General features: G+C 39.6%; 3 protein-coding genes across 3 annotated transcripts in view; 2 read left to right on the top strand and 1 right to left on the bottom strand.

Moving 5' to 3' along the window:
• The window catches only part of LOC144526016 (uncharacterized), a 34,896-nt gene extending 18,855 nt beyond the window's left edge, over window positions 1–16,041 (top strand). The window contains exons 2-4 of the mRNA XM_078263145.1: window positions 14,567–14,606; window positions 14,713–15,290; window positions 15,603–16,041. Coding sequence (XP_078119271.1) covers window positions 14,588–14,606; window positions 14,713–15,290; window positions 15,603–15,638 — 633 coding nt within the window. The 5' untranslated portion in view covers window positions 14,567–14,587 and the 3' untranslated portion in view covers window positions 15,639–16,041. The remainder of the gene's footprint in view (window positions 1–14,566; window positions 14,607–14,712; window positions 15,291–15,602) is intronic.
• On the bottom strand, window positions 1,675–6,167 carry LOC144526015 (uncharacterized). The gene is made up of 4 exons (XM_078263144.1): window positions 6,107–6,167; window positions 2,994–3,033; window positions 2,409–2,887; window positions 1,675–2,093 (listed from the first exon to the last, which is right to left on the bottom strand). Exons 2-4 carry the CDS (start codon window positions 3,010–3,012, stop codon window positions 2,058–2,060), a joined length of 534 nt encoding a protein of 177 aa, XP_078119270.1. The 5' UTR covers window positions 3,013–3,033; window positions 6,107–6,167; the 3' UTR covers window positions 1,675–2,057.
• Window positions 16,042–17,533: 1,492 nt separating the features above from the next.
• hibch (3-hydroxyisobutyryl-CoA hydrolase) overlaps window positions 17,534–27,081 on the top strand; it is a 28,976-nt gene continuing 19,428 nt past the window's right edge. The window contains exons 1-6 of the mRNA XM_078263143.1: window positions 17,534–17,655; window positions 17,987–18,029; window positions 18,598–18,729; window positions 20,004–20,088; window positions 20,485–20,565; window positions 20,701–20,753. Of these exons, the coding sequence (XP_078119269.1) occupies window positions 17,624–17,655; window positions 17,987–18,029; window positions 18,598–18,729; window positions 20,004–20,088; window positions 20,485–20,565; window positions 20,701–20,753 (426 nt within the window). The 5' untranslated portion in view covers window positions 17,534–17,623. The remainder of the gene's footprint in view (window positions 17,656–17,986; window positions 18,030–18,597; window positions 18,730–20,003; window positions 20,089–20,484; window positions 20,566–20,700; window positions 20,754–27,081) is intronic.

Here is a 27,081-nt window from a genome sequence, read left to right as displayed (position 1 = left end):
GTGTGTTTATATATTTGGTTGTGTTGTGTGTATTTTGCAGTGTGTTTATATATTTGGTTGTGTTGTGTGTATTTGCAGTGTGTTTATGTATTTGGTTGTGTTGTGTGTATTTGCAGTGTGTTTATGTATTTGGTTGTGTTGTGTGTATTTTGCAGTGTGTTTATATATTTGGTTGTGTTGTGTGTATTTGCAGTGTGTTTATGTATTTGGTTGTGTTGTGTGTATTTGCAGTGTGTTTATGTATTTGGTTGTGTTGTGTGTATTTGCAGTGTGTTTATGTATTTGGTTGTGTTGTGTGTATTTGCAGTGTGTTTATGTATTTGGTTGTGTTGTGTGTATTTGCAGCGCGTTTGCTGAATGCTGCACATGTGTTGTCAAATTAATTAAGCTGTTTTCTTAATTTGCTTGTGTTTTGTCTATTTGCGTGTTTTCTTAAGTTGCAGGGCATTTGCCCCTGTCGGCCACCATACCCCCCTCCCCCGATTGCCTGCAAGCTTCTCCTGACTGTACGATAATTTCTCTACTGTGCGACAGAAAGTCGTGTGGTTATGACACAATCGTTAGCTTATTTTTACAAAAACGGCTGCTATGGGGCCATAACATGAGATACAAGGTAATGGAGCCTTTTATACATTGTCGTGTTTCTTTAGAAATGAACAATGGACAAATAGTAGAGAGTCTTTAAACGCTTCAGATGTAAAGTTATTCACTGTCAAAGTGACGCCAAAATGAATGGCAGTCAATGGGATGCTAACGGGAGGTGATGGCTTGTTAGCCTCAGAATATCCTCATAGGATGCTCGTTTACCCCCTTGCTTACCCCCCTTGCTTTTTCTGCGTTAACTTCCTGAAAGAGACACCGAGGTACCCCTGATTGGTCGTTGTGGTGACGTCATGGTGGGAGTACGCACCACCGAGGGAGATTTAGTCTGCGCTGTGTTTCTGCCACACTGCCACCTACTGTGCAGAGGAGACACCCTCACGCCTGTGTTCTTAAAATATATTTTTTTCACTATTTATATTTTCTTTGTCCACTCCTCTGGAAAAACAATGCATTTATTCAATTACTGTACTTAGCTTTTGGAGGTAGTCTACTTGCACTTAACTTGAGTATTCCATTTTACCCCACTACATTTCACAGGAAAATGTTCTCTCTTTTTTCGCTTCCTAAAAGTATATGACGTAGCTAGTTAAATGAGCTTTGCCTCCATCAGCTACAACATTAAAATGTTGCTAACACAGTAATGCATCAGTGATAATATTCCAATAATATAACAACATTTTGACAGGGGCCATGATGAGTACTATTATTTTAATATTACATAAGTACATTTATAATATTATAGCCTACTATAATATGCTATACTAAACTATACTTTAACTGCTACTTTTACTAAGTGAAGGATCTGAATGTAGGCTCTTTCACCACTTACTGCAAATACTGTGCAAGTTTATAACATTTTTAAATTCAAGATCAAGAAATGGTGGCAAGGGTGGATATCAACATGTACAAGTGTTTGATTGCACAGGCTATCAAAATGAGATTAGGGTGACTGCACTGGCAGTTTCAGGGTGTGACGTCGACCTTCCCATGGCAAATAAAGAGCACACCTTAACATTAGCCAGAGTACCAAATAAGAAGAATGGAGACAAAATCAAATAAAAAAGCAAGACATTGCATTGTTGCTTTACTAGCTGTATCATACACAGAAAGCACTTTGTTTCTCACAAACAATCATGGATACAATGTCTGAAATGTGTCTCGTATAACAAGAAAAGTCTAATTGCATCATATCAAGTCACCAGGTCATAACATGGCTAATCTAAAATCATTTTCAAACATCCAGCATTGTTGGATCCTGGATGGTGTCAGGAGAGAGTCAGAGACTCTGAATACTTTTTAGTATAAATGCAGGTGTTCGATAGAAATCATTTGTTAAGGACTACATGTGAATAAACATTTAGGCAGTAACATATTGATTATAATATTTAGTAGCAGGATGAAGGTTTCCAGGTGCCATCTTGTCTCGTTCCTCCTCCTATTCCAGGAATCTTTCTCTAGTCCGAGTCGCTGCTGCAGGAGCTGCTGGAGGACTACAGAAGGGATAAACATACCACAGACATCAGTGAATCACTTCAATCATCTACAAAACAATATCAAACTTAAATTATAGCCGTTGTGTCTACATACTTACATTTGAGAACATAAAAATGATAGTCTGCCATTCAGTGTAAAAGATTTGGAATCATTTGCTAATACTGGACCAATCTACAGCATCTCTGTGATTAGTTGACATTATTGCAACTTTTGTTGTATTTTTCACAGTTTGAATTCTAAATACAATCTAATTTCTGGAGCAAACAAACCAACATGGAAGAATCATATTTGAGAAAATGACAGAATCTTACCCCCCGAGAGTGATTTCCTTTCTTGTGACATCGCTCATGCCTGTGACCATGCCTGTGCCTGTGCTTGTGCTTGTGGCCGTGTCCATGGCCTGGTCCATGTCTTTGGCCGTTTCCATAACCAGGTCCAGGTCCATATCCCTGTCCTTGGCCGTTTCCATAACCAGGTCCAGGTCCATATCCCTGTCCTTGGCCGTTTCCATAACCAGGTCCAGGTCCATATCCCTGTCCTTGGCCCTGACCATAACCAGGTCCAGGTCCGTGTCCCTGTCCTTGGCCCTGACCATAACCAGGTCCAGGTCCATGTCCCTGTCCTTGGCCCTGACCATAACCAGGTCCAGGTCCGTGTCCCTGTTGGCCTCCGTGTGGACCGTAGGGCTGAGGAGGGTAGTTTGGTCGTGGGACAGTGCCTGGAGGATATTGAGGGTATCCCCCTGGCATCTGCTGAGGATTGTTTGGATAACCAGGAGGGTACTGGTTTCCTAAACATAACAAGAAAAGAGAAATCAGTTAGTTAATACATAGCAAAGGTGATTATCAAATATGTAAAGCACATTCATTATAATTGGAGGTGGTTGAGTGATTTACCTTGGTTCTGTCCGTACATTTTGAAACCGTAGGTTAGATCCTGAAAGCAAAAAAGAACACTTTAAACAAATCAACACAGTTCGTCTTTTACCACACATGTACAATCATGTATCTGTTTTAAGAACCGTAGAGAGCTGCAAGTCCTCAGCAGAGTTTTAGAGGTGAACTTACTGTGTGCTGGAGAGCAGATCCACAGACACAGCCGTCACCTGCTGCTCCTCTATATGTGCAGTCAACCTTATCAACTTTCCCTCACTGTGGGCGGTGCCTGAACTCCCATCACAAGCTTTTCTGCTTTGTGACACCTGTGTGTGTGCGTGTGTGTTTTTGTATAATCTTTAACATACAGTCAAACTCAATACATAAAAGATATGGATAACCACACCTAAAAATCAATGGTGCCCGGTAGCTCAGCTGGTAGAGCGCGTGCCCATATATTTTTTCTTTGGCGCAGAGGTCCAAAATCTAAATTTTGTTGTACTTTTCTGTTTAAATTTTTTGTTTACAACTGATCCTTTTGACGAGCCATGAGAGATGTTTTGATCATTTGCATATGTCATATTACTTTGAATACATTTTGATCTTGAGATCTTGTTTTTTATAAGCTGACTACCTGCACATATCACAGCTTAACCAGTATTATTATGTGGATAACTCTCATAAGTTGGAACACAATATGTCCAAGTTTAAACATGACATCAGTTAATACTATATTACCCACTGTACATAACTCCACTGAGTTGCAGCATGTTTGGAACATTTGTGTCCACATGAGGCAGTACAGTAGAAGCAGCAGTTGCAGTTTCCTGCCCAAATTGGGTTGATGTGAATGTAGTGGAGAGCAACAGGGTGTGTCAGTACTAGTCAAAAACACTGCAGAACAAAGGTCTTAATTCAACACTCCCTGGCTAAATAAAGATAATATTAATACACACTGATAGAAAACACACACCGAGTAGTGGAAACTATGAGGTCAAATGGAATAGGGAATAAAGAGGCAGGGCATTGCAGGGATGACATGCTTTTATGAATAACAGAAACCTGTTTTATGTTGTTTACCACAAGGGAACAATTACAATCATTGTCTAACACATCAAAAACATACCCCCTGTCACACACTGACTACTGCCGAAGCTAATACATTACTACAATACATTACTTCTATTTTCAAATACATTGGCTAAACACTTCATAATATGTAACAGCTGAACCTGACTTTAACAGCTTTCAAAAAACCTTGTGTTGTGTTTATAATCCCAACATTTAAAATCAAACAAACTGTTTATTATAATCTACTGTAAGGTAGCAGGGTGAAGAATTCCCGGTGGCAACTTGTCTTGTTTCCTTCATCTTGGTCTAGTCTGAGTCACTGCTGCAGGAGCTGCTGGAGTACTACAGCAGGAACAAACATAGTCTTTTTATTCATGATGACGTGTTAAACAGGTCATTATTTAAGATATGACTTCATAATTGAATGATATCATCAAAAACACTGTAAGAAATTAATAATGTGATGAGTGAATAATCAATTCAGTTTCATTAGTGTGTCTGAATGATGAATATTTTTTTGGATCTAGGAAGTTATTTAAAAAAAAATAGGTCCCTTATTGAAAAGTGATATTTCCATGTCTTTTTTAACACAAAGCAGGTCGAGTTACTGAAAAAAAACCGGTGAAAGTATCAAAACGCTGAATCCACAGAGAAATGTGCCTCTAGGATCCTAAATGAGGACACCGCCTAAGAAAAATGAGCATAATATAGGACCTTAAGAAAACATTTTATTCACTGCCTTTTCATTTTCTATTTTAGAATAACTTGGTTTGCTGATCTCCTATTGGTGTTTTGGTTTGGGCCTCCAAACCTTAAACTACAACCACAAGTTGGTTTGTAGAGAGCTGTAAAGGGACACCTTTCACATTGCATATAGTCATTTGAGCCATCGTTATTATTATAACAAATATTCATTGTTGCCACATTATGGTGGTCTTTCATTATGTTTAACCAAGTGATGCCTAAACTTTAGCAAACCTTAACCATGAAGGTAACATCAGGACATGTTCCAGTGATAAAAGTACATATATATATATATATATATATATATATATATATATATATATATATATATATATATATATATATATATATATATATATATATATACACACACACACACACACACTTAATAACATAACATAACAGTAATAACATAACTTAATATATATAATAACTTGTTGAAAAAAATACAATTCCTAAAACTGTAAATGTTTGTATTTACATTTAAAATGTTTCCATGCCTGTGACCATGCTTGTGTTAGTGGCCATGTCCATGATGATGACCATGATGACCATGATGTCCATGATGTCCATGATGTCCATGCCCATGTCCCTGCCAGGGCTCATAGCCAGGTCCATACCCTCCATAAGGTGGGGCTACAGGACCGTACCCAGGTGCACCCCAAGGCTGAGGAGGGCAGACAGTGCCTGGTGGATATTGAGGATAGTATCCTCCTGGCATTGGCTGAGGATAAAAGCCTGAGCCTGGGGGAAACTGGTTTCCTAGTCAAAGACAAGGGGTGGCAATCTCATCATATACTCATTCAGTTTCTATACACTTGATGTCAATTTCTGATCCTTAAAATGCAATAAAGAAAGTTAACCATAAGGGTGGGGATGGGGTGTCAGTAAAAGTGTAAAAGAGGGTTACAACAAGTGAGTTATTTACCTGCGTTATTCCAGTTCATCTCAAAAATCCAGATCCAAACCCTGAAACTGAGAGAAACCACTTAAATGCACACAAACCTCCTCTTAACAGAGGAAAATAAATGACTTTTTATGAAAATGCAGATTTAAGCGGTTATAAAACCTAAAATATTATATTGTCTAGAAACAAAGCGAATGCAGTCCACTTAACTGGAAATGAGAGCATGCTTTGTAAAATGTTGCAAACAATACCATAAAGCCAAGTCACACATGACTGGATAAAGACAAAGCTACCCATGGGTATGACTTAATGATATAGACATGATCACAAAATAATGCAATACAGTTAACAAAGGAAATAAATGTACACAAACACACATGTTCTATGCTTAGAAAGGTTCTAGTGAACTCACCGTGTGCTGGAGTGCAGATCCACAGATACAGCAGTCAGCTGGCTCTGCCTTTATATACACGTAAAGCCACACCTCAGATTGGTCATCAGCAGGGCAGAGCCTAAACTCACACAAAAAATGTTTTCTCCGAAAAGTGTGTAAACATACACTTCAGATTTTGTTACTTTTTATAACATAACTATTTATGTCGTTGTCATCATGTGGCACCAGATAAGCAACAATGACAATAATCCTGGGCAAACTCAAAAGCGTCACTGATACATGAAAATAATTAATTGTCAATGTCAATTTTATTTGTATAGCACCTTTCATTACACATAAACCCAAGGCAAGGCAAGGCAAATTTATTTATATAGCACATTTCAGCAGTGGTGCAATTCAATGTGCTTTACATAAAACAATAAAACAGTAAACACAGTTAAAAATCAATACAAATTAATACAAAATTAAAAATAGTTAATACAACATTAAAAGTATTTCATACAAAATTAAAACAGTTAGTCAAAAACAGATTAAATACAGGAATAAAAGAATAAAATTGTGAAATTAAACAATTAGATTAAACAATTAAACAAAAGCAGTATCGAAAAGAAAGGTCTTCAGCCTTGATTTAAAAGAGTTGAGCGTAGGTGCCGATCTACAGTTTAGCGGTAGTTTATTCCAGATGTACGGACCATAGAAGCTGAACGCAGCTTCCCCCTTTTTTGTTCCGACTCTGGGGATGGCAAGCAGACCTGTCCCTGATGATCTCAAAGATCTCTGCGGCTCGTAGTGTAGTAGCAGATTTGAAAGGTAAATTGGTCCTAAACCGTTTAGTGACTTATAAACTAACAAGAGTATTTTGAAATCTATTCTTTGGTGCATAGGAAGCCAATGTAAGGACTTCAGAACTGGAGTGATGTGTTCTTTTTTCTTGGTGTTGGTAAGGACTCGTGCAGCAGCGTTCTGTATCAGCTGCAGCTGTTTAATAGACTTTTTAGGAATACCTGTAAAGACACCGTTGCAGTAGTCAAGTCTACTGAAGATGAAAGCATGGATACGTTTTTCCAAATCGTGTTGGCACATAAGTCCTTTTACCTTTGCTATATTTTTAAGGTGATAGTAGGCAGATTTAGTTACTGACCTAATGTGGCTGTTAGAATTCAGGTCAGAGTCCATAATTATGCCAAGATTTCTTGTTTTGTCTGTTGTTTTTAACTTTGTTGATTTTTTGGTCCAAAAATGATCACCTCCGTTTTATCTTCGTTTAATTTTAGGAAATTCTGGCACATCCAATCGTTGATTTGTTCAGTGCACCTGGTCAGGTGTTGTATTGGACTATAGTCTCCGGGTGACAAAGTTATATAAATCTGTGTGTCATCCGCATAACTGTGATAGCTTATGTTGTTGTTTTCCATGATTTTAGCTAGGGGCAGCATGTAGATATTAAACAGTAGAGGACCCAGGATGGAGCCTTGGGGAACTCCACATGTCAAACTTGTACGCTCAGATGCATAGTTACCTATTGACACATAGTAATTTCTATTCTTTAAATAGGATTCAAACCACTTTAGTACTGTTCCAGAAAGGCCTACCCAGTTTTCCAGTCTGTTTAATAATATGTCGTGGTCAACCGTGTCGAAAGCAGCGCTGAGATCTAGTAATACTAAGACTGTAGTTCTGCCACTATCTGTGCTTACAGATAAAAGCCAAAGAAGTTTAAACAAAGCATAAATAGAAATATGAATACACAACAAGACAATCAACAAAAACTAAACAAGACATACAAGTGTGACCATACAAATTCTCACACACACACACACACACACACACACACACACACACACACTAAAGGGCAAATATATATAAATAATATATTTACGTGAGGGGCAATGTGTATTTTGTACCATAAGTACATGTACATGTAGCTATGTTTACAAGAGGAATACTGCATGTTTGTTATAGCAATCACATGTTATTTGTAATACTCGTAGTGGTGTTGTGAACATTTTGAGATATGTTTGACATACCATTTTCCTCATAACTCAGCATGCAGCTTTACAAGGCCTGCTTCTTACTAATGTTTCTCTTCTGCTTTTGAAAGTGAAGTCAGATTTTTAGGGAGTCACATCTCAATTCTTAAGTCAAGTCTTTAGGAGGAAAGTTATCTGTACTTCAAGTCTCAAGTCCTTATTTTTGAGTTGAGTACAAATCTGAAGTGCACAGTTTTTGACAGATCCATAGGAATATTTGAAAAATAATACATCTGTATATATCTTTACTTTGTAATGTAATCCTAACTCTTGTTGTGGGGAGAATTCACCATATAGTCTGTGTTCTTCTAATCCTCCAACATGCACATACTAGCTTTAAGGCCTGGTTCAAACATTAGGAAATCCCCTGAGGAGTTAAAACCAGCTTTTCAGCATCCACTGACTAACCCAGTTACATTGTCTTGTCTTGTGATCCTGTTGTCAAACACACCTGTGACCGAATAGAGACACTATGTGCTTTTGCAGTCATCTGTCCCTGCACCTCAGCTAAACAATAAACTCACACATGATATTTGACGACATAATTATACATTGAGAACATTCACGTACAGAATAAAAACCTTTCAAAACATTCCTCACCTCTACACCTTACCTTACACTTAAGAAAAAGTCAGGTGTGTCAGAGACAGCAATAGTGGTCAAAGGGCAAAAGACTGGAGCTTTGGTAAGTAATTTGTTCTCCAGAGAATAATTCGGGATATAGTGAATATCAGAGTGCCCAGCCCCATATGCAGTACAAATTGGGACAGGCCGTATGTGCTTGCAGTGCAACTGATTCATTCTGACAGTCTACAGTTTGTATATTTTTGCCAGGTTAAAGGTCGCAGGTTTGAATACTCTCTGCTTCTTTAACCTCTAGCAACTGCCAGACTGCACACTCAAGAAATACTCAAGCTAGCAGTAAAACTAATCCTAATGCACTAGAAGGTGGTGCAAGGCATTGCTGAAAAATGGGTCTGCTCTGCCAACTTCCCACTCTAAAAAAAGGTTAATGAATTGCAGTCAGCCTACCAATGTCTACATGTAGCCCTTTATGGACATTTAAACACTTCAATTGTGTTTTCAGAGTTGAATCTATCAGATAAAGTAACACCTTTAATTCTCTGAATTACTTTCTGTGTTGACATTCCAGGACAGCTCATGTGGAGCTGGATGTGTCTTCAGTGAATGTATTTGGCCATGAACTTGTACCTGGCTTGCTTTATATTGGTTTGTGCTCTCAGCCAAATATTAAACACAGTGCATATACTGTATGGAAATAAGAGCATTTTTTTTAATTTAGATGAATTCCTCACAACAAATGTTGCTGATTAATGTTGCAGAGTGTTGTTGTGTTGATGAGTCATGTCTATCATTTAGCATACAGGAGGAAGCTCCTTGTCCCCACACGAGGAGACCTATTGTTTAAACAGCTTTGAGAGCCATCCCCTTCTGTCGCAGACTTGATTAGAACAAAGGTATGTGTATTTCTGTAAGGCTTAGAAAGTTGACGTCCACACATTACAAACCTTTCATCTTGACCTGGAGTAACCAGAATTCAGAGGTGCGCCTTATCTTTTTTTTTGGAATACTTTATTTTCATTTTCCAGTTTAGAAGAACAAGAACAAACACAAACAAAAAACTCCCCATCCCCCCTCCCCAAAAGGATGCTCCAGTATTTGAAAGTAGGCATACAATGTTTCGAGGTCAGTCACATTCCAACAACACATTATCCACATAATCTAGATAGGGCTGCCAAATTTTAATAAAGGTGTTGTATCCCTTTCTAAGATTATATGTTATTTTTTCTAAAGGCACACAGTTATTCATTTCTAAATACCATTTAGTCATGGATAGAGGGGAATCAGACTTCCGTATGTGACGGCAATGCATTTTCTTTCACAACGTCACAAAAGTCAATCCAGAAATCTCTCACCTTCATACACAACCACGTACAGTGTAGGAAGGAGCCCTCATCTGCAGCACATCGGAAACATGTATCAGATAGATCAGGCTTAGACTTGTGAATCTTCTCTGGGGTCAAATACAGCTGATGAAGGAAATTGTAGTAGACAAGCCTGTACCGTGGATTAATTGTGGCAGATAAACTGTCTTGATACAACTCTGACCAACGTTGGTCTTCAATCGTGATATTTAAGTCTGATTCCCACCTCTCCTTAGACCTATACAGAGCCGGTTTAGGACATTCAGATATTAACAAAGAATATACTTTAGAAATAAACTTATATGGTCCACTATCATGTATCAATTTTTCCATTTCCGTGAGTTTGGGTAAAGCCATGGTATTGTTCAAAGTGCTTCTCAGGAATGACCGCAGTTGGAGGTAACAAAAGAAAGTATTGTTAGACAAATTGCGTTTTCTTCTTAATTGTTCAAAAGTCATGAAAAATCCGTTCTCATAACAGTCCTCCAATTTACAAATCCCATTATGATGCCATGCTTCCAGGATCTTATTGTTTACAGTCAGAGGGATAAGGTTGTTTTGTTGTAAAGGTGATTTTGGTGACAGCCCTACCTCCTTGCCAATGGTTTTATGTACATTATACCAAAGTTTAATGAGATGTAGTAAAATTGGGTTATCAGTCTTTTTGGACAAAATTCGGCAGTTGTATTTGTAAACAAAATCACTGAAGAAATTGTCTTTCAAAGAAGAAAATGCAATATGAGCCCAGGATGGAGTTGTGTCATTCTCAGACAGAGACAAGAGAAATCGCATTTGGGCTGCAAAGTAATATTTTTTAAAATTGGGTAGCTGAAGTCCCCCTGAGTTATAGTCCCACGTCGATTTCTCCAAAGATATTCTTGGTACCTTGTTATTCCAAATGAACTGTCTTACACTTTTATTAAGAGTTTTAAAAAAGGTTTGGGGTAATGGAATAGGCAGTGATTGAAAGAGGTACTGCAGCCTCGGCAAAATGTTCATTTTAATGCAATTAATCCTCCCGATCAAAGTGATGGGGAGGCTAATCCATCTATGTAGATCTTCTTCAATTTTTTTAAGTAGTGGACTGTAATTTAATTTATAAAGATTTTTTAAGTTATTGTCCACAACTATACCAAGATATTTTATTCCAGTTGGGGCCCATTTGAACGCAGATACACTTTGACACGCAGAGTAGTTGAATGTTGTTAATGGAATAATTTCACTTTTATCATAGTTTACCTTATATCCTGAGACAGTACCATAGGTGCCCAATAAATCCTGTAGTCGAGTAAGAGAATGAGTAGGGTCTGTTAGATATAAGAGAACATCATCAGCTAATAAATTAATTTTATGGGTTGTCTGACCAACCTTAAAGCCTTTTATATCAGGGTCCCTTCTGATTGCCTCCGCCAAAGGCTCAATGGCTAAGACAAACAGACTTGGGGACAGTGGACATCCCTGTCTACTGGATCTATTTAGAGAAAACGGTGATGAGATTTGCCCATTAGTAGTAATCCTTGCTTTGGGTTTGTGATATAGGGTTCTATATATATAATTTAGATAATACCTTAAATAAATAGGGCCATTCCAGCCTATCGAAGGCCTTCTCGGTGTCTAACGCTACAGCCACAGTGTGATCAGATCTTGATTTTGCTAAATGGATTATATTAAAAAATCTACTTAAGTTATTGGCAGATAGGCGTTTTTGAATAAAACCACTCTGGTCTGGGTTGATTATTTTTGGTAGTATCAGACTAAGCCTATTTGCTAGCACCTTAGAGATCAATTTATAATCTGAGTTCAATAATGAGATGGGTCTATAAGAGGCACAATTTAGTGGGTCTTTACTCTTTTTAAATATAACTGTGATTATAGCAGTCGTAAAGGATTCAGGAAGCGTATGTGTCTTAATCGAAAGGCTTATTATATCCATGATCAGCGGGATAAGTAAATCTTTAAATTCTTTATAAAACTCGGGGGGAAAACCGTCCTCTCCTGGGGATTTATTAGACTGCAGTGAATTTAGGGCCTTTGTAATTTCTGCCCGAGTGAAAGGAAGGTCAAGATTTTTTTGGTCCTCTTCACTAATTGTTTGCAATTCAATTTTAGACAGAAAGTTGTCAATATGGGTCAAATCACTGGGCAATTCTGATTTGTACAAATTTGAATAAAAGTGTTTAAATGTATCATTTCAATCAGCTCTCTGGAGGAGAGTGGGATTAAGGCACCACCTATAGGGTGTTTTGGGTTTATCTGGGAATAAAATGGACAAAGTCAACGGTGAGTGATCAGATAAAGTTCTAGATAAATATTCAGCATCTAATGCTCTATAAAATAGGTGAGTGGACAATAAGAATAAATCAATTCTAGTGTGGGATTTATGAGGGCATGAGTAAAAGGAATAATCCCGAGTCTGAGGGTGCATCTGCCTCCAAATGTCTATTAAATTGAGATCTCTCATATACATTTGAGTGGTCTTGGCTGCTTTTGATTTGGAGATGGTCTTAGTCGATTTGTCCAGAGTAGGATCTAAACAGAAATTGAAATCACCTCCTATAAGTATGTTTTGCTGCCCCACTGCAATTTTTAGAAATATATCTTGCATGAATAACTCATCATCATAATTAGGTGCATATAAATTTAGGAGTGACCATTATTCTGAGAATATTCTACAGTTAATAAAGACATAATGTCCTGAGGGATCAATGACAGTATCAAGTATTTCCAGAGGTATATTTTTATTTATCAAAATGGCCACTCCTCTGGCCTTTGAATTGAATGATGACGACACTACCTGCCCTACCCATTCTAGGTGCACCTTATCTTGAGAAAACATGTGACCAATAGGGAGAGTTTTCATTTGAGGAACCACCCTCAACTTCAAGGGAATATATTTGGGAAACTTAAAATGATTCAGGACTGTTTTATGGGACTCCAGACGGGAGGAGTGTATATTGTCTTTATCATGTCATTTTCATCATTTTGTTTATTAAACCTTTTTTGTTAATTCTTCATTGGACCAAGCCTCACTCCTTCCTCATAAATCCAAGAAACACGTCTTATACATTTTCTAACATCAATCAGGATTTTTCATTGTATTGATAAGACCAAATGTTTTTGTGTGACAGTATGACATAAAACGCAGTCTTTCTACAAAAACAGAGGCCTCACATATTGACTACATTTGAAACAGTGAACATGTCAAACATGATGTTTTAACCTTTTTTTTAGAGCGGGAAGTCGGCAGACACATTAATGCCTTGCACCACCTCCTACTGCATCAGGATTAGTTATGAGTTATTATTAGATGAGTTTATTTGTTTAGCTGAGGTGCAGGGACAGATGACCGCAAAAGCACATAGTGGCTCTATTCGGTCACAGGTGTGGTTGACAACAGGATCACAAGACAAGACAATGTAAATGGTTTAGCCAGTAGATGCTGATAAACAAGCTGGTTTTAACTCTTCCTCCTGTCTTACATGTCTTCTTCTGGTAAATCAGGGGATTTTCTAACGTTTGAACTAAGCCTTAATTAGAAGAACACAGACTATATGGTGAATTCTCCCCACAACAAGAGTTAGGATTAAATTACAAAGTAAAGATATATACAAATATATTATCGTTCAAATATCCCTGTGGATCTGTCAAAAACTGTGCACTTCACATTTGTACTCAACTCAAAAATAAGGACTTGAGACTTGAAGTACAGATAACTTTCCTCCTGAAGACTTGACTTAAGAATTGAGATGTGACTCCCTAAAAATCTGACTTCACTTTCAAAAGCAGAAGAGAAACATTAGTAAGAAGCAGGCCTTGTAAAGCCCCATAGCTTGAAGATGTACCTATTAGGCATTGGTTATGCAAAAGAATAACCGTACAAATCCAAAAGGAAAATATTCAAATCCATTTTCTCCCTCTCCCTCTGTGGGTTTAATTCTTCTATCCAGTGGTGGAAGAAGTATTGAGATCCTTTACTTAAGTAAAAGTACTAATACCACACTGTAAAAATATGCTTAAAAGTAAAAGTCCTTCCTTGAAAATGTAGTAGAAAAAGTATATCGATATCATCAGGTTAATGTATTCAAACTATTAAAAGTAAAAGTACTCGATGCAGAAACATCCTCACATTGTAGAAACTGGAAATGAGCCAACACACACACACACACACACACACACACACACACACACACACACACACACACACACACACACACACACACACACACACACACAGGTGTCACAAAGCAGAAAAGCTTGTGATGGGAGTTCAGGCACCGCCCACAGTGAGGGAAAGTTGATAAGGTTGACTGCACATATAGAGGAGCAGCAGGTGACGGCTGTGTCTGTGGATCTGCTCTCCAGCACACAGTAAGTTCACCTCTAAAACTCTGCTGAGGACTTGCAGCTCTCTACGGTTCTTAAAACAGATACATGATTGTACATGTGTGGTAAAAGACGAACTGTGTTGATTTGTTTAAAGTGTTGTTCTTTTTTGCTTTCAGGATCTAACCTACGGTTTCAAAATGTACGGACAGAACCAAGGTAAATCACTCAACCACCTCCAATTATAATGAATGTGCTTTACATATTTGATAATCACCTTTGCTATGTATTAACTAACTGATTTCTCTTTTCTTGTTATGTTTAGGAAACCAGTACCCTCCTGGTTATCCAAACAATCCTCAGCAGATGCCAGGGGGATACCCTCAATATCCTCCAGGCACTGTCCCACGACCAAACTACCCTCCTCAGCCCTATGGTCCACACGGAGGCCAAGGACAGGGATATGGACCTGGACCTGGTTATGGTCAGGGCCAAGGACAGGGACATGGACCTGGACCTGGTTATGGTCAGGGCCAAGGACAGGGACATGGACCTGGACCTGGTTATGGTCAGGGCCAAGGACAGGGACATGGACATGTACATGGACCTGGACCTGGTTATGGTCAGGGCCAAGGACAGGGACACGGGCCTGGACCTGGTTATGGTCAGGGTCAAGGACAGGGATATGGACCTGGACCTGGTTATGGAAACGGCCAAGGACAGGGATATGGACCTGGACCTGGTTATGGAAACGGCCAAGGACAGGGATATGGACCTGGACCTGGTTATGGAAACGGCCAAGGACATGGACCAGGCCATGGACACGGCCACAAGCACAAGCACAGGCACAGGCATGGTCACAGGCATGAGCGATGTCACAAGAAAGGAAATCACTCTCGGGGGGTAAGATTCTGTCATTTTCTCAAATATGATTCTTCCATGTTGGTTTGTTTGCTCCAGAAATTAGATTGTATTTAGAATTCAAACTGTGAAAAATACAACAAAAGTTGTGCAATAATGTCAACTAATCACAGAGATGCTGTAGATTGGTCCAGTATTAGCAAATGATTCCAAATCTTTTACACTGAAAGGCAGACTATCATTTTTATGTTCTCAAATGTAAGTATGTAGACACAATGATATTGATATTGATATTGTTTTGTAGATGATTGAAGTGATTCACTGATGTCTGTGGTATGTTTATCCCTTCTGTAGTCCTCCAGCAGCTCCTGCAGCAGCGACTCGGACTAGAGAAAGATTCCTGGAATAGGAGGAGGAACGAGACAAGATGGCACCTGGAAACCTTCATCCTGCTACTAAATATTATAATCAATATGTTACTGCCTAAATGTTTATTCACATGTAGTCCTTAACAAATGATTTCTATCGAACACCTGCATTTATACTAAAAAGTATTCAGAGTCTCTGACTCTCTCCTGACACCATCCAGGATCCAACAATGCTGGATGTTTGAAAATGATTTTAGATTAGCCAGGTTATGACCTGGTGACTTGATATGATGCAATTAGACTTTTCTTGTTATACGAGACACATTTCAGACATTGTATCCATGATTGTTTGTGAGAAACAAAGTGCTTTCTGTGTATGATACAGCTAGTAAAGTAACAATGCAATGTCTTGCTTTTTTATTTGATTTTGTCTCCATTCTTCTTATTTGGTACTCTGGCTAATGTTAAGGTGTGCTCTTTATTTGCCATGGGAAGGTCGACGTCACACCCTGAAACTGCCAGTGCAGTCACCCTAATCTCATTTTGATAGCCTGTGCAATCAAACACTTGTACATGTTGATATCCACCCTTGCCACCATTTCTTGATCTTGAATTCAAACATGTTATAAACTTGCACAGTATTTGCAGTAAGTGGTGAAGGAGCCTACATTCAGATCCTTCACTTAGTAAAAGTAGCAGTTAAAGTATAGTTTAGTATAGCATATTATAGTAGGCTATAATATTATAAATGTACTTATGTAATATTAAAATAATAGTACTCATCATGGCCCCTGTCAAAATGTTGTTATATTATTGGAATATTATCACTGATGCATTACTGTGTTAGCAACATTTTAATGTTGTAGCTGATGGAGGCAAAGCTCATTTAACTAGCTACGTCATAAAGTTAAAAAAGTAAAATATATGATTGCAATAATAAAAAGAACTTTTCAAAATGTATGCAAAGATATATTTTTACCACTGTACAAATCTGTGGTGAGATCCCATATTGAATATGCTAGCTCAGTCTGGTGTCCATATAAATTAAAATATATAGAATAAAATTGAAAGGGTCCAGAGAAGAGCTACTAAATTAATTCCAGGAATGAAAAATTTGTCATATGAAGATAGATTGAGAAAATTAAATTTACTGACTCTCATATTTAGGAGATACAGAGGTGATATGATTCAGGTGTATAAGCTTGTACAGGGAATATATGATGTAACAGTTGAGCCTATCTTTCAGTTTTGGAGTAATAGGTACGAGACACGCAGGAATTCTTTAAAACTTTCCCCGAGAACATGCCTGTCTGAAAAGAGAAAGAAGTTTTCACACTCCGTGCGGTAAAGTCATGAAACAAGCTTCCAGAAGAAGTTGTACGTTCCCCTTCAATTCATTCTTTTAAGAATAGGTTGGATGCATTTTGCCTGTCAAAAGGTGTAATGTATAATTATAAAGCTTGTCAGATGTTGAAAGTGGCGTGTATGTTTATGCAAAATCAGGATGCCATGTTGATTTATGTAACTTATTTAGGAATTGTTAGAAATTTCAATTATGAAATTAATGTTTTATGAAAACAACATTTGTTTTGTGTTGCTTGAGTCTGGAATAGAGGATTTTATATCCTGTACCAGAATTATTTTCAATAAATTTCAATAAAATTTCATATACTGTTAGGAAGCTAAAAAAAAAAGAGAGAACAAAGAAGTGGACAAAGAAAATATAAAATTTTGAAAAATCCATTCTTCCATCCATCCATCCATCCATCTGTCGCCCATCCAGGGCATGAGGGTGTCTCCTCTGCACAGTAGGTGGCAGTGTGGCAGAAACACAGCGCAGACTAAATCTCCCTCGGTGGTGCGTACGCCCACCGTTACGTCACCACAACGACCAATCAGGGGTACCTCGGTGTCTCTTTCAGGAAGTAAACGCAGAAAAAGTTCAGAGGAAAGAGCAAAGAAGCTGTAGCTCACAGTGCAGCCACAGGACAAAAGTCAAAGATAATAATGTCCTTAACCGTTTTGACATCCGCCTACAGGTATGTGGCAAGTGACGGTATTTCTCGCGAACGTATACTAACGTTACGTTATAGTTTGCTGACATTAGCTTATAAAATGTCAGACATGCTGGCAAAGGTTGAAGTAAGTCACCAGGATTCTATCTACTGTATGAATGTAAATAAAGTAATAATATCGTGATAGTAAATGGTTGAACTTACAGGGAGTCTGAGGTCAACTCCCCTATGTTAATGTTTGAATTTTTACATAAATCAATATGTTTATTCATTCTGAGGCTGTGAAATCAAATGTTTGGATGCTGTGTGTCCACCCTGTAGAGTTAATAATGTTGACCACTACTGTTTCTTCCAGACTGAGGTCCATCTGCAGACTGCAGCGAATCCAGGGCCACATGGTGAGCAACCCCCTCTCATGTACTGTACATACATGTTGTATTGTAGCTTCTAAAGGTCTCCAGTATAGTGAGGATTGTAGGGATGCAATTATATGGTTTTCTTTACAGCACAACTTTTTTTCCCCCCTAGACTCACTAAAAATGCACACTTAAAATTCCTCTGTCAGCCAAGTATTGGAATCAGAATTAAAAGTGGACCAGTTTTTATATTGCATTTGAACTAGTATCAGCCGGCATTGTTAGCGTGCCAGTGTATGGATGCAGTGTTCTCTCCAAGTACCTGTTATATCTTCTGGAACTCTCTTTTTTCATTTACGTCTTAATACTAAAGGCTGTTTTTCAGCTTTAGGTTGCCTAAGTATCACTCTATTATAGTAATATTGTATTGAAGTGATGCTAAGTCATTAGTAACATTCAGTTTCAATCGAAGTATTTTCTTTAGTCTATCAAAGCAATTACACTAAGTTAACTATTTAAATCAGTTGGAGTGATGCAGCTATTTCAGAGTTTATTACAGTGTGCTGTGCTGTAAAGATTTTTACACAATTGTGTGTCTCTTTTGAATCAGATGTCGAGTCAGGTTGAACCAGGGGTTCTTCTGGAGAAAGTGGGCAGCGCAGGTGTGATCACCATAAACAGACCCAAAGTCCTGAATGCACTCAACCTGCCCATGATCCGTCAGATCTACCCGCAGCTCAAGGTACGTGGAAAGCTTGGTTGATGCTAACTCCAACCGGGTCAAATGTCTCGGCCTCGATTGTTCCAAGTGTAATTTATTATACTGTAGCAGCGTGTTACTGATCGTCAACGGCTGCCAGTCTCACTAAGTGTGACATTGTCATTGTCACAAGGTTATTGAGAGTTGGATAGATTTGCTCAAAAACCTTTTCAAGACTTGTTAACAGTTACATACTTGTACTCTGTACAAAAGCCCTTTTACAAACTATATACATAAGAATGTAATTACTCACCTGACTTTCTGAAAAAACAGTCCTATGGTTTGATGGAATTGGATATCAAAAGACACACACACAAAATTATTTCTAATGATACAGTCATTAGAGCTGTAATTGGGCCCTAAAAGTTCGGCCTGACAAGGCCAGAGCCCGACAAGTACGTATTTATTGACAGCTTTTTAAAAGCCTGAGCCCATTTACAGCCTGACATTATTCAAATGTGCGCACGCACACAGCTCTTTTGACTTTTGTCAAGAATGAGTCATTTATACATTTTTAACATCTTTTATTCATGACTAACGTAGGTTATAGGCTAGCCTAGAAATCTTAGACACACCCTAGCGTCAGCAAATGTAATTTGCAGCCAGGGGGGTCTAGGCACTCTCCGTTGGCTTGTGAGCTGGAAAAACAAAATTCTGGTCAGGCCAATCACATCGTGTGTAGGGTCGGTGGGCGGGCTTATGGCTGCTGCTGCGAACAGCGGTCTTCTGGAAGACTTGGAGTTAAGCTTTTCTTTGAGAAAAGAACAAAGAACGGCACTGAAGTCATTCTTAAAAAAAGGAAGATGTGTTCGGAGTTTTGCCGACCGGATACGGCCAAAGTTTAATCTATCAACTAGCTTCGCTACCTTCTTCGTTGCTCGTCCTGGTTGTAGCACTATCTTATTGCATGCAGAGGGAATTTGAAAGACAACTGTTTATCCCGCCCCTCAGATTGAGTTGGGTCTGGCTTATCAGGCTAGCTATAGGCCACTTAGAAGTTGGAACAAAGAAATAAAATAAGTCCTCCAGAGGCCAGCCTCCGTTTCACCTCCTCAGCATCCATTTTCCGCGTTAATCGAAACGTATCACCTGACCGCTCATTTAAATTTAAATTTCTTGGAGCTTCTGTTTTGAAAATCTAAACCTAAACCCCAAAATAATGCAGAAACCCATTCCAGATAGCAGCACATGACATTAACACAGGATTTGTTTTTGATGAAAATGTTCGTTAAATTCGTTCCTTTTTGTGATTCTAGAAATGGGAAAATGACAATGAGACTGACATTGTGATCGTCAGAGGAGCAGGTGGGAAAGCCTTTTGTGCTGGTGGAGACATCAGAGGTAAGCAGAAGCTTTGAAGGATCAACCACTAGGGGTCTGTGTAGCCTAAGTTTGGGCCTCTCACTAATTCAGATCACAGAGGTTACCAGTTTCTCTAAAAGCTTGATAAACCCAGAAGGTTATGTAAAAACACTTATCGTTGTTCTAAAGGTATTTCCACAATCACCGAAGACTCTTCTAATCATGTGGATACAAAAATAACTGAACAATAAAAACTAAAAAAGAGTCGCCACCTGGGAAATGGGTTTTAAATCTTTGTATCTTGCAATATGAATGGCTGCCACTGTGACCTGAATGTATGCATGGTAATACATCAGAGGCACAAACTGGGCCTAGGGTCTGGGGAGCTTTTATGTGCAACAGTGTGACTGCAGCTAACATGTTTTCTCCTCTCAGCGGTCACAGAAGCAGGGAAAGTTGGAGATCCTCTCGCAGAGGACTTTTTCCGCGAGGAATACATTCTCAACAATGCTATTGGTAAGCTTTAAGTACAGTTACACCTGTATTATCAATGATATCCATTATGTATGGGTACCTATTAAGTTATAGTCCCAGGACCATTTTATTTATTTATTTATTTATTTTTTTACACACTTTATTTTATTTTTCAAGGAACATGCAGGAAACCATATATCGCCCTTATTGAAGGAATAACAATGGGTGGGGTGAGTACATTAATTTTTTATGTTTTCATATTATAAGGTTGGGTAAACCTTTCACAGTTTCTTTAGGGTATTTGCATCTTAAAAGGCATTGAAAATGTTCATCGAGGGTGTTGAGGATCAAATATTCCTTCTTCTTTTTTGTTGAGGGGTGTGATATTCACGTTTAGCTGTAGGTGTCAGTAGAGAACTATCTGCAACTGTTACCTGAGGCCAGTGTCAAGGTTGGCCTCTGATTGGTTGAAATATGAAGTGACAGGGCATTGTTGCTGCCACTCGTTGTTCCCTCTAGCTGTCAGATATGTTTGGAATTTGAATCGGTACCTTTACCCCCAATAAACATGATGAGACCGAGCTGCACAAACGCTCCTTTATCGCCTTGACCACAACGGTCTGTCATTTATTAACATTGTTTAACTGACCGGGTCAGACATGGTGTGTGTCTTTTAAAAATGTTTTCCTATCGTGTGTGTGTGTGTGTGTGTGTGTGTGTGTGTGTGTGTGTATATGTGTGTGTGTGTATATGTGTGTGTGTGTGTGTGTGTGTGTGTGGGTGGGGGGTGTGGGGTGTGGGGTGTGGGTGTGGGTGTCCCAGAGATGTATGATGACCTAACAAGCCCTTTTGCACAACATTGAACCTCACTGTTCAAATACTGGCAATTACGGTGCACTATACACTCTGGTACCCCTGAAATCACTTTTGGGGTATTTTTTACAGCGGTATGTGGTACAAATCAATATCTTGATCAGGTGGCTGTGTCTTTATGTTGCTGTTTGTTGAGAGAGGATGAGGAATACCATGGGGATGGGGAGCTTTCTGTCTTATTGTTTTCAAAACTAAGTTTATATGTATACTCTTATACACACATATATATATATATATATATATATATATATATATATATATATATATATATATATATAGTGTGAAGATAGATGGGAAGTCAAGTCTTTGATACTCATGCACACACTGTAACCCAGATGAAAGCTAAAAACCAAAAGGATTGGATTGGAACAAGAAGGGAGTTTGAGCTGCATGCTTTTCTTGCACACTGACAAATAATTTAACATTGAGATAATCAGGAAAAAATATTGCATGGGAAGGGCTGAAGAAATAAAAGAACGGCAGTTGGACTTTGTATGGTTTTGTCTTCTGTGGACATAAAGGAAAAAGAGGAACCAAACATGCTGAGTAGGGTGCCTGGCATACTCTGTGTGAAGGATGGCCAATTTAACCTGCCAGTCCTCATCGATGTAGTGGTATAGGTCACGTAGCTCTCCGCTGTGAGCGCCGTCAAGGAGGAAGCCACAAAATTAGCGCGAACAAATAGCTTAAAACCAAGGGGGTAAGCTTCTCCTCACAACCCGAACCTCCTATGGCGCCATTTTGATGCTAATAAGCACTCACCCCCCGTTAGCATCCCATTGACTGCCATTCATTTTGACGTCACTTTGACAGCGAATAACTTTACATCTGAAGCGTTTAAAGACTTTATTTGTCCATTGTTTATTTCTAAAGAAACACGACAATGTATAAAAGGCACCATTACCTTGTACCTCACGTTATGGCTCCGTAACAGACGTTTTTGTAAAAATAGGCTAATGATTGTGTCATAACCACGCGACTTACTGTCGCATAGTAGAGGAATTACCGTATAGTACAGGAGAAGCTCGCAGGCAGTTTGGACTTCCATTAGCTGTTTAAGTGTAATTATTAATGTTAACTAGCACTTTAGCTAGCAATAATTATCCTGTGTCCATGTTATCTCATTACATATACCTACGCTCTCCGTCTCTGCAAGATTGGGAATGATTGAGATTTCTCTTGGCACAGCTACCAGAAGACTTACAACTTTCAGACAGGTTGCTCACGTCACTTTTACGTCGTCTCTCTCAGTTGGAGGCTGCGCAGTAACGCTCAGCCATCACCGGAAAAGTGCTTCTAATGGCCTTCACTGGTCTCCGTCCAGAGCAACGGGATCTGTTGGTCCATTCTTATATACTGTCTATGCTTAAAACGCATAGCAAGTAAACTAGCTGTTAAGAAATCTATTCTATAGCCTTTTTTTTTTTTTACAATGACATTTTCTTTTAATTAATAATAAATTTGGTTGACACGCCTCTTCAACATTGCGTGGAAGTCTGGGACGGTGCCTAAGGAGTGGCAGACCGGGGTGGTGGTTCCCCTTTTTTAAAAGGGGGACCAGAGGGTGTGTGCCAATTACAGGGGTATCACACTTCTCAGCCTCCCGGTAAAGTCTACTCCAAGGTGCTGGAAAGGAGGGTTCGGTCGATAGTCGAATCTCAGGTTGAAGAGGAACAATGCGGATTCCGTCCTGGTCGTGGAACAACGGACCAGATCTTTACTCGCAAGGATCCTGGAGGGAGCCTGGGAGTATGCCCAACCAGTCTACATGTGTTTTGTGGATCTGGAGAAGGCGTATGACCGGGTGCCCCGGGAGATACTGTGGGAGGTGCTGCGGGAGTACAGGGTGAGGGGTCCCTTCTCAGGGCCATCCAATCTCTGTACGACCAAAGCGAGAGCTGTGTCCGGGTTCTCGGCAGTAAGTCGGACTCGCTTTCAGGTGAGAGTTGGCCTCCGCCAGGGCTGCGCTTGTCACCAATCCTGTTTGTAGTATTTATGGACAGGATATCGAGGCGTAGTCGGGGTGGAGAGGGGTTGCAGTTCGGTGGGCTGGGGATCTCATCGCTGCTTTTTTGCAGATGATGTGGTCCTGATGGCATCATCGGCCTGTGACCTTCAGCACTCACTGGATCGGTTCGCAGCCGAGTGTGAAGCGGCTGGGATGAGGATCAGCACCTCTAAATCGGAGGCCATGGTTCTCAGCAGGAAACCGATGGAGTGCCTTCTCCAGGTAGGGAATGAGTCCTTACCCCAAGTGAAGGAGTTCAAGTACCTTGGGGTCTTGTTCGCGAGTGAGGGGACAATGGAGCGGGAGATTGGTCGGAGAATCGGCACAGCAGGTGCGGTATTACATTCAATTTATCGCACCGTTATGACAAAAGAGAGCTGAGCCAGAAGGCAAAGCTCTCAATCTACCGGTCAGTTTTTGTTCCTACCCTCACCTATGGTCATGAAGGCTGGGTCATGACCGAAAGAACAAGATCCAGGGTACAAGCGGCCGAAATGGGTTTCCTCAGGAGGGTAGCTGGCGTCTCCCTTAGAGATAGGGTGAGAAGCTCAGTTATCCGTGAGGAGCTCGTAGTAGAGCCGCTGCTCCTTTGCGCCGAAAGGAGCCAGTTGAGGTGGTTCGGGCATCTGGTAAGGATGCCCCCTGGGCGCCTCCCTAGGGAGGTGTTCCAGGCACGTCCCAGCTGGGAGGAGGCCTCGGGGAGACCCAGGACTAGGTGGAGGGATTATATCTCTAACCTGGCCTGGGAACGCCTCGGGATCCCCCAGTCGGAGCTGGTTAATGTGGCCCGGGAAAGGGAAGTTTGGGGTCCCCTGCTGAGCTGCTACCCCCGCGACCCGACCCCGGATAAGCGGATGAAGATGGATGGATGGATGGATAATAATAATAATAATAATAATAATAATTTATCAGTCAGAATTCTTATTCTCGGTTTAACCTTTTAAGCATTAACACAGCATCCCTATTTCTTGGCGTGACCGGTATCAATGTGGGCTGCTATGGACTGACGATACAGAAAAAGCAGCCTGTTTTTGTTGGTACTTTGTAGTCAACATTTCACACTATGCAGTTCATAGGGGAAGGATCCTAGAAGCTTGTTAAAAAACATTTAGTTTGCTTGTTTTCCTATGTTTGAACAGCCATGATGAAAATGGCACCCCCACTAACCCTTTTCCTTTCCAAGAGAGACAGAAGCTATGATTTATTTGTCAGAACAAAACTGCAAAAACAATGTTGGGTAAGCAGCGTGTGCAGTAATGGATGCCAGGGACAGCTGAGTGCTTGCTTCTGATGTATGTTGCACCATATGGTGTGGAACAAGTCACTTCCGTTCAGCCATCCCAATGGAAAACCTCAAAAGCTGGGATGTTTGTTGAATCCTTTGCGCTGCTTATCGCACAATCTTTTTCTACTCTTCTTTTTGCTGTGGGTTTATACTGTAGCTCGGGGAAGTGATTTGAAGTAAACCTCTCCTGTCATGTCAGTACGGAGAAGACACTAATGTTGACGCAAACCATCCTCAGGGCGTTTGCAGGGCGTTTTTAATGTGTGTAGTGGTCGAAAACAGGCTAGTTCTATATATGGAAAAGTCCAAGAGGCACCAAAGTCCCTGTTCCCAGATCTGCACTGAGCTCAGGGCAGAACTCCCACGTCGAATGAGTGTTCTTGCATTAGTGATAACAAACCGCCAGGAAGTAAAGGAATGTTCTTAGCAGGTCAGAGGACACACAAACACACACACACACACACACTCTGTCTATCTGTTTGCCTAACATCAGTGGGATCTCATCTCACCCACATCATTCATCGCTCTCCAAGTTTAAAATCCCTAGAATTAAGGTCTGTGAATGCTGGAGTGTTATTAATCCGTGTCTGCTGTGTGCTTTGCGTCTGAGCAGACACAGCGTCTCTCTGTCTTTTTAGCATGTTTGAGTTTGCTTTAGGGCTGCACTAACGATTATTTTCATTATCGATTTTAACCTGCCGATTATCTTCTCGATTAATCGGGAACTCATTTAGTCCATGACATGTCAGAAAATAGTGAAAAATGTCATCCCAGGTCTCAAAGTCTAAATGAGACCATGTCTTTAAATGTCTCGTTTTGTCCAAAACTCAAAGATGTTCGGTTTATTACGATATAAACCAGAAAAGTACAGGAAATCTCCATATCTGAGAGGCTAAAAACGGCATTTTCTGCTATTTTTGCTTGAAAAATTACCCTAATGATCGATTACCAAACTAGTTGGCGATTATTCTTCTGTCGATCGACTCATCAATTAGTCGACTCATCGTTGCAGATTTGAAGATTTCAAACCTGTACGTAGTCATAGGGTAGGCTCCTCACATTCAGAACCCACTGTTTGTAACAGGTGTGGCTGCCCAATTGTCCAGAGCCGTACGACTGTAATCTCTTTCCTCAGGAGAACAGAGCTCTTGTTTTGCTAATGTCCACATCATCGAATGAGAAGCGAGTGAGAGCCAAAAAAAGGCCTCGGGGCAGATTTTGATCCCTGCAGTAAGGTTATAATCAGCCAGAGCCTGTGCAGTGCTTGTTTTGGAAGTGAATATTTTGTGCAAGAGTGATGTGGAAAGTCATTTTCAAACAGACGCCACTTTCTCTTAAGTGTGTAAAACAGTTATCTGTCACTTGTGTGTTGCTTCACTCCACCTAGAAGGCTTCTGCATTATGTTTTTCCACTCTAATACATAATCACTCTAATACTAATACTAATCATTTCGGATTTAGCAACGCTCGATACCTCTACAAAAGCTAAAGCGTTACAATATTATTAGGGAGAGGTAGCGAGATTGAGCCTGGAGAGCTGAGGTGTGGAAAGTAATGCAAGTATCACCCCACCTGTTCTATCAATATTTGTATCCAGTAAACCAGATATCATGATGAGGACCTCCATATTCTTAGCCAGTGTAAACTCTCCCCGCCAGGTCATAAATTGTGCAGCCTATTCTGTTTGTAAGCACTAGCTATAAACATACTGTCTGCACACTTTTGCACATTTCCAGTGTTTACATCAGCATCTGGAGACATGTTCTTATAAGGGGCTTGGTGGTACCACGCCAGCACGTGACATTGTTCCACTGCTTTTATGGTAAAACTCTGGCAATGTCAGATTAAACGACCCCTCATTCCTCTGGGTGCATCCAGCTATAATTGTTTCCCTTACTTTCTCTCATTGCAAAAATGTTGCTTTTAAGGTTGTGTTATTTCTACAGGAAATGGCTGGTATGATGTACAAGGTTCACTTATTTAAAGTTTTAAGTGCACTCCATTTTTCATGACTCATTTAGTATCTAATAAAAGATGATAAGAGGGATGTTTAAAATGGCCCCATATATAACTCTCAATGGCCAATATCAATTAACGACATTATGAAACAAATAAGTGGTGTAAAAAAAAAAAAATAAAGCAGTAAAATATGTAAATGAGCAGATTATATATCATTTGGTACCTTAGTAAAAATCCATTCATTATTATGAAATATGTTTTTATTTTCATAGTAACAGGGTTTTATTGGAATTTCTTTTTATTTCAGAATGTCCCCCCGTCATGGTAGAAAAAGCACAGGTGTTACTAGTAACACTAATGATGGCTCTGTTCTATCTAGTAAGCCAACATGTACAATACCAGGAGTCTGAAACTGAAACAGCTAAATGGAATT

This window comes from Sander vitreus, chromosome 11 (genome assembly GCF_031162955.1).
Source record: "Sander vitreus isolate 19-12246 chromosome 11, sanVit1, whole genome shotgun sequence".
Lineage (NCBI taxonomy): Eukaryota > Metazoa > Chordata > Actinopteri > Perciformes > Percidae > Sander > Sander vitreus.
This window is presented reverse-complemented; position numbering and strand designations above follow the sequence as displayed.

Excerpts from the sequence above, each read along its gene's own strand:
- LOC144526015 (XM_078263144.1), bottom strand. Across the intron at positions 2,094-2,408 it reads AAGGAAATCACTCTCGGGGG|TCCTCCAGCAGCTCCTGCAG; the intron begins GTAAGATTCTGT and ends TCCCTTCTGTAG.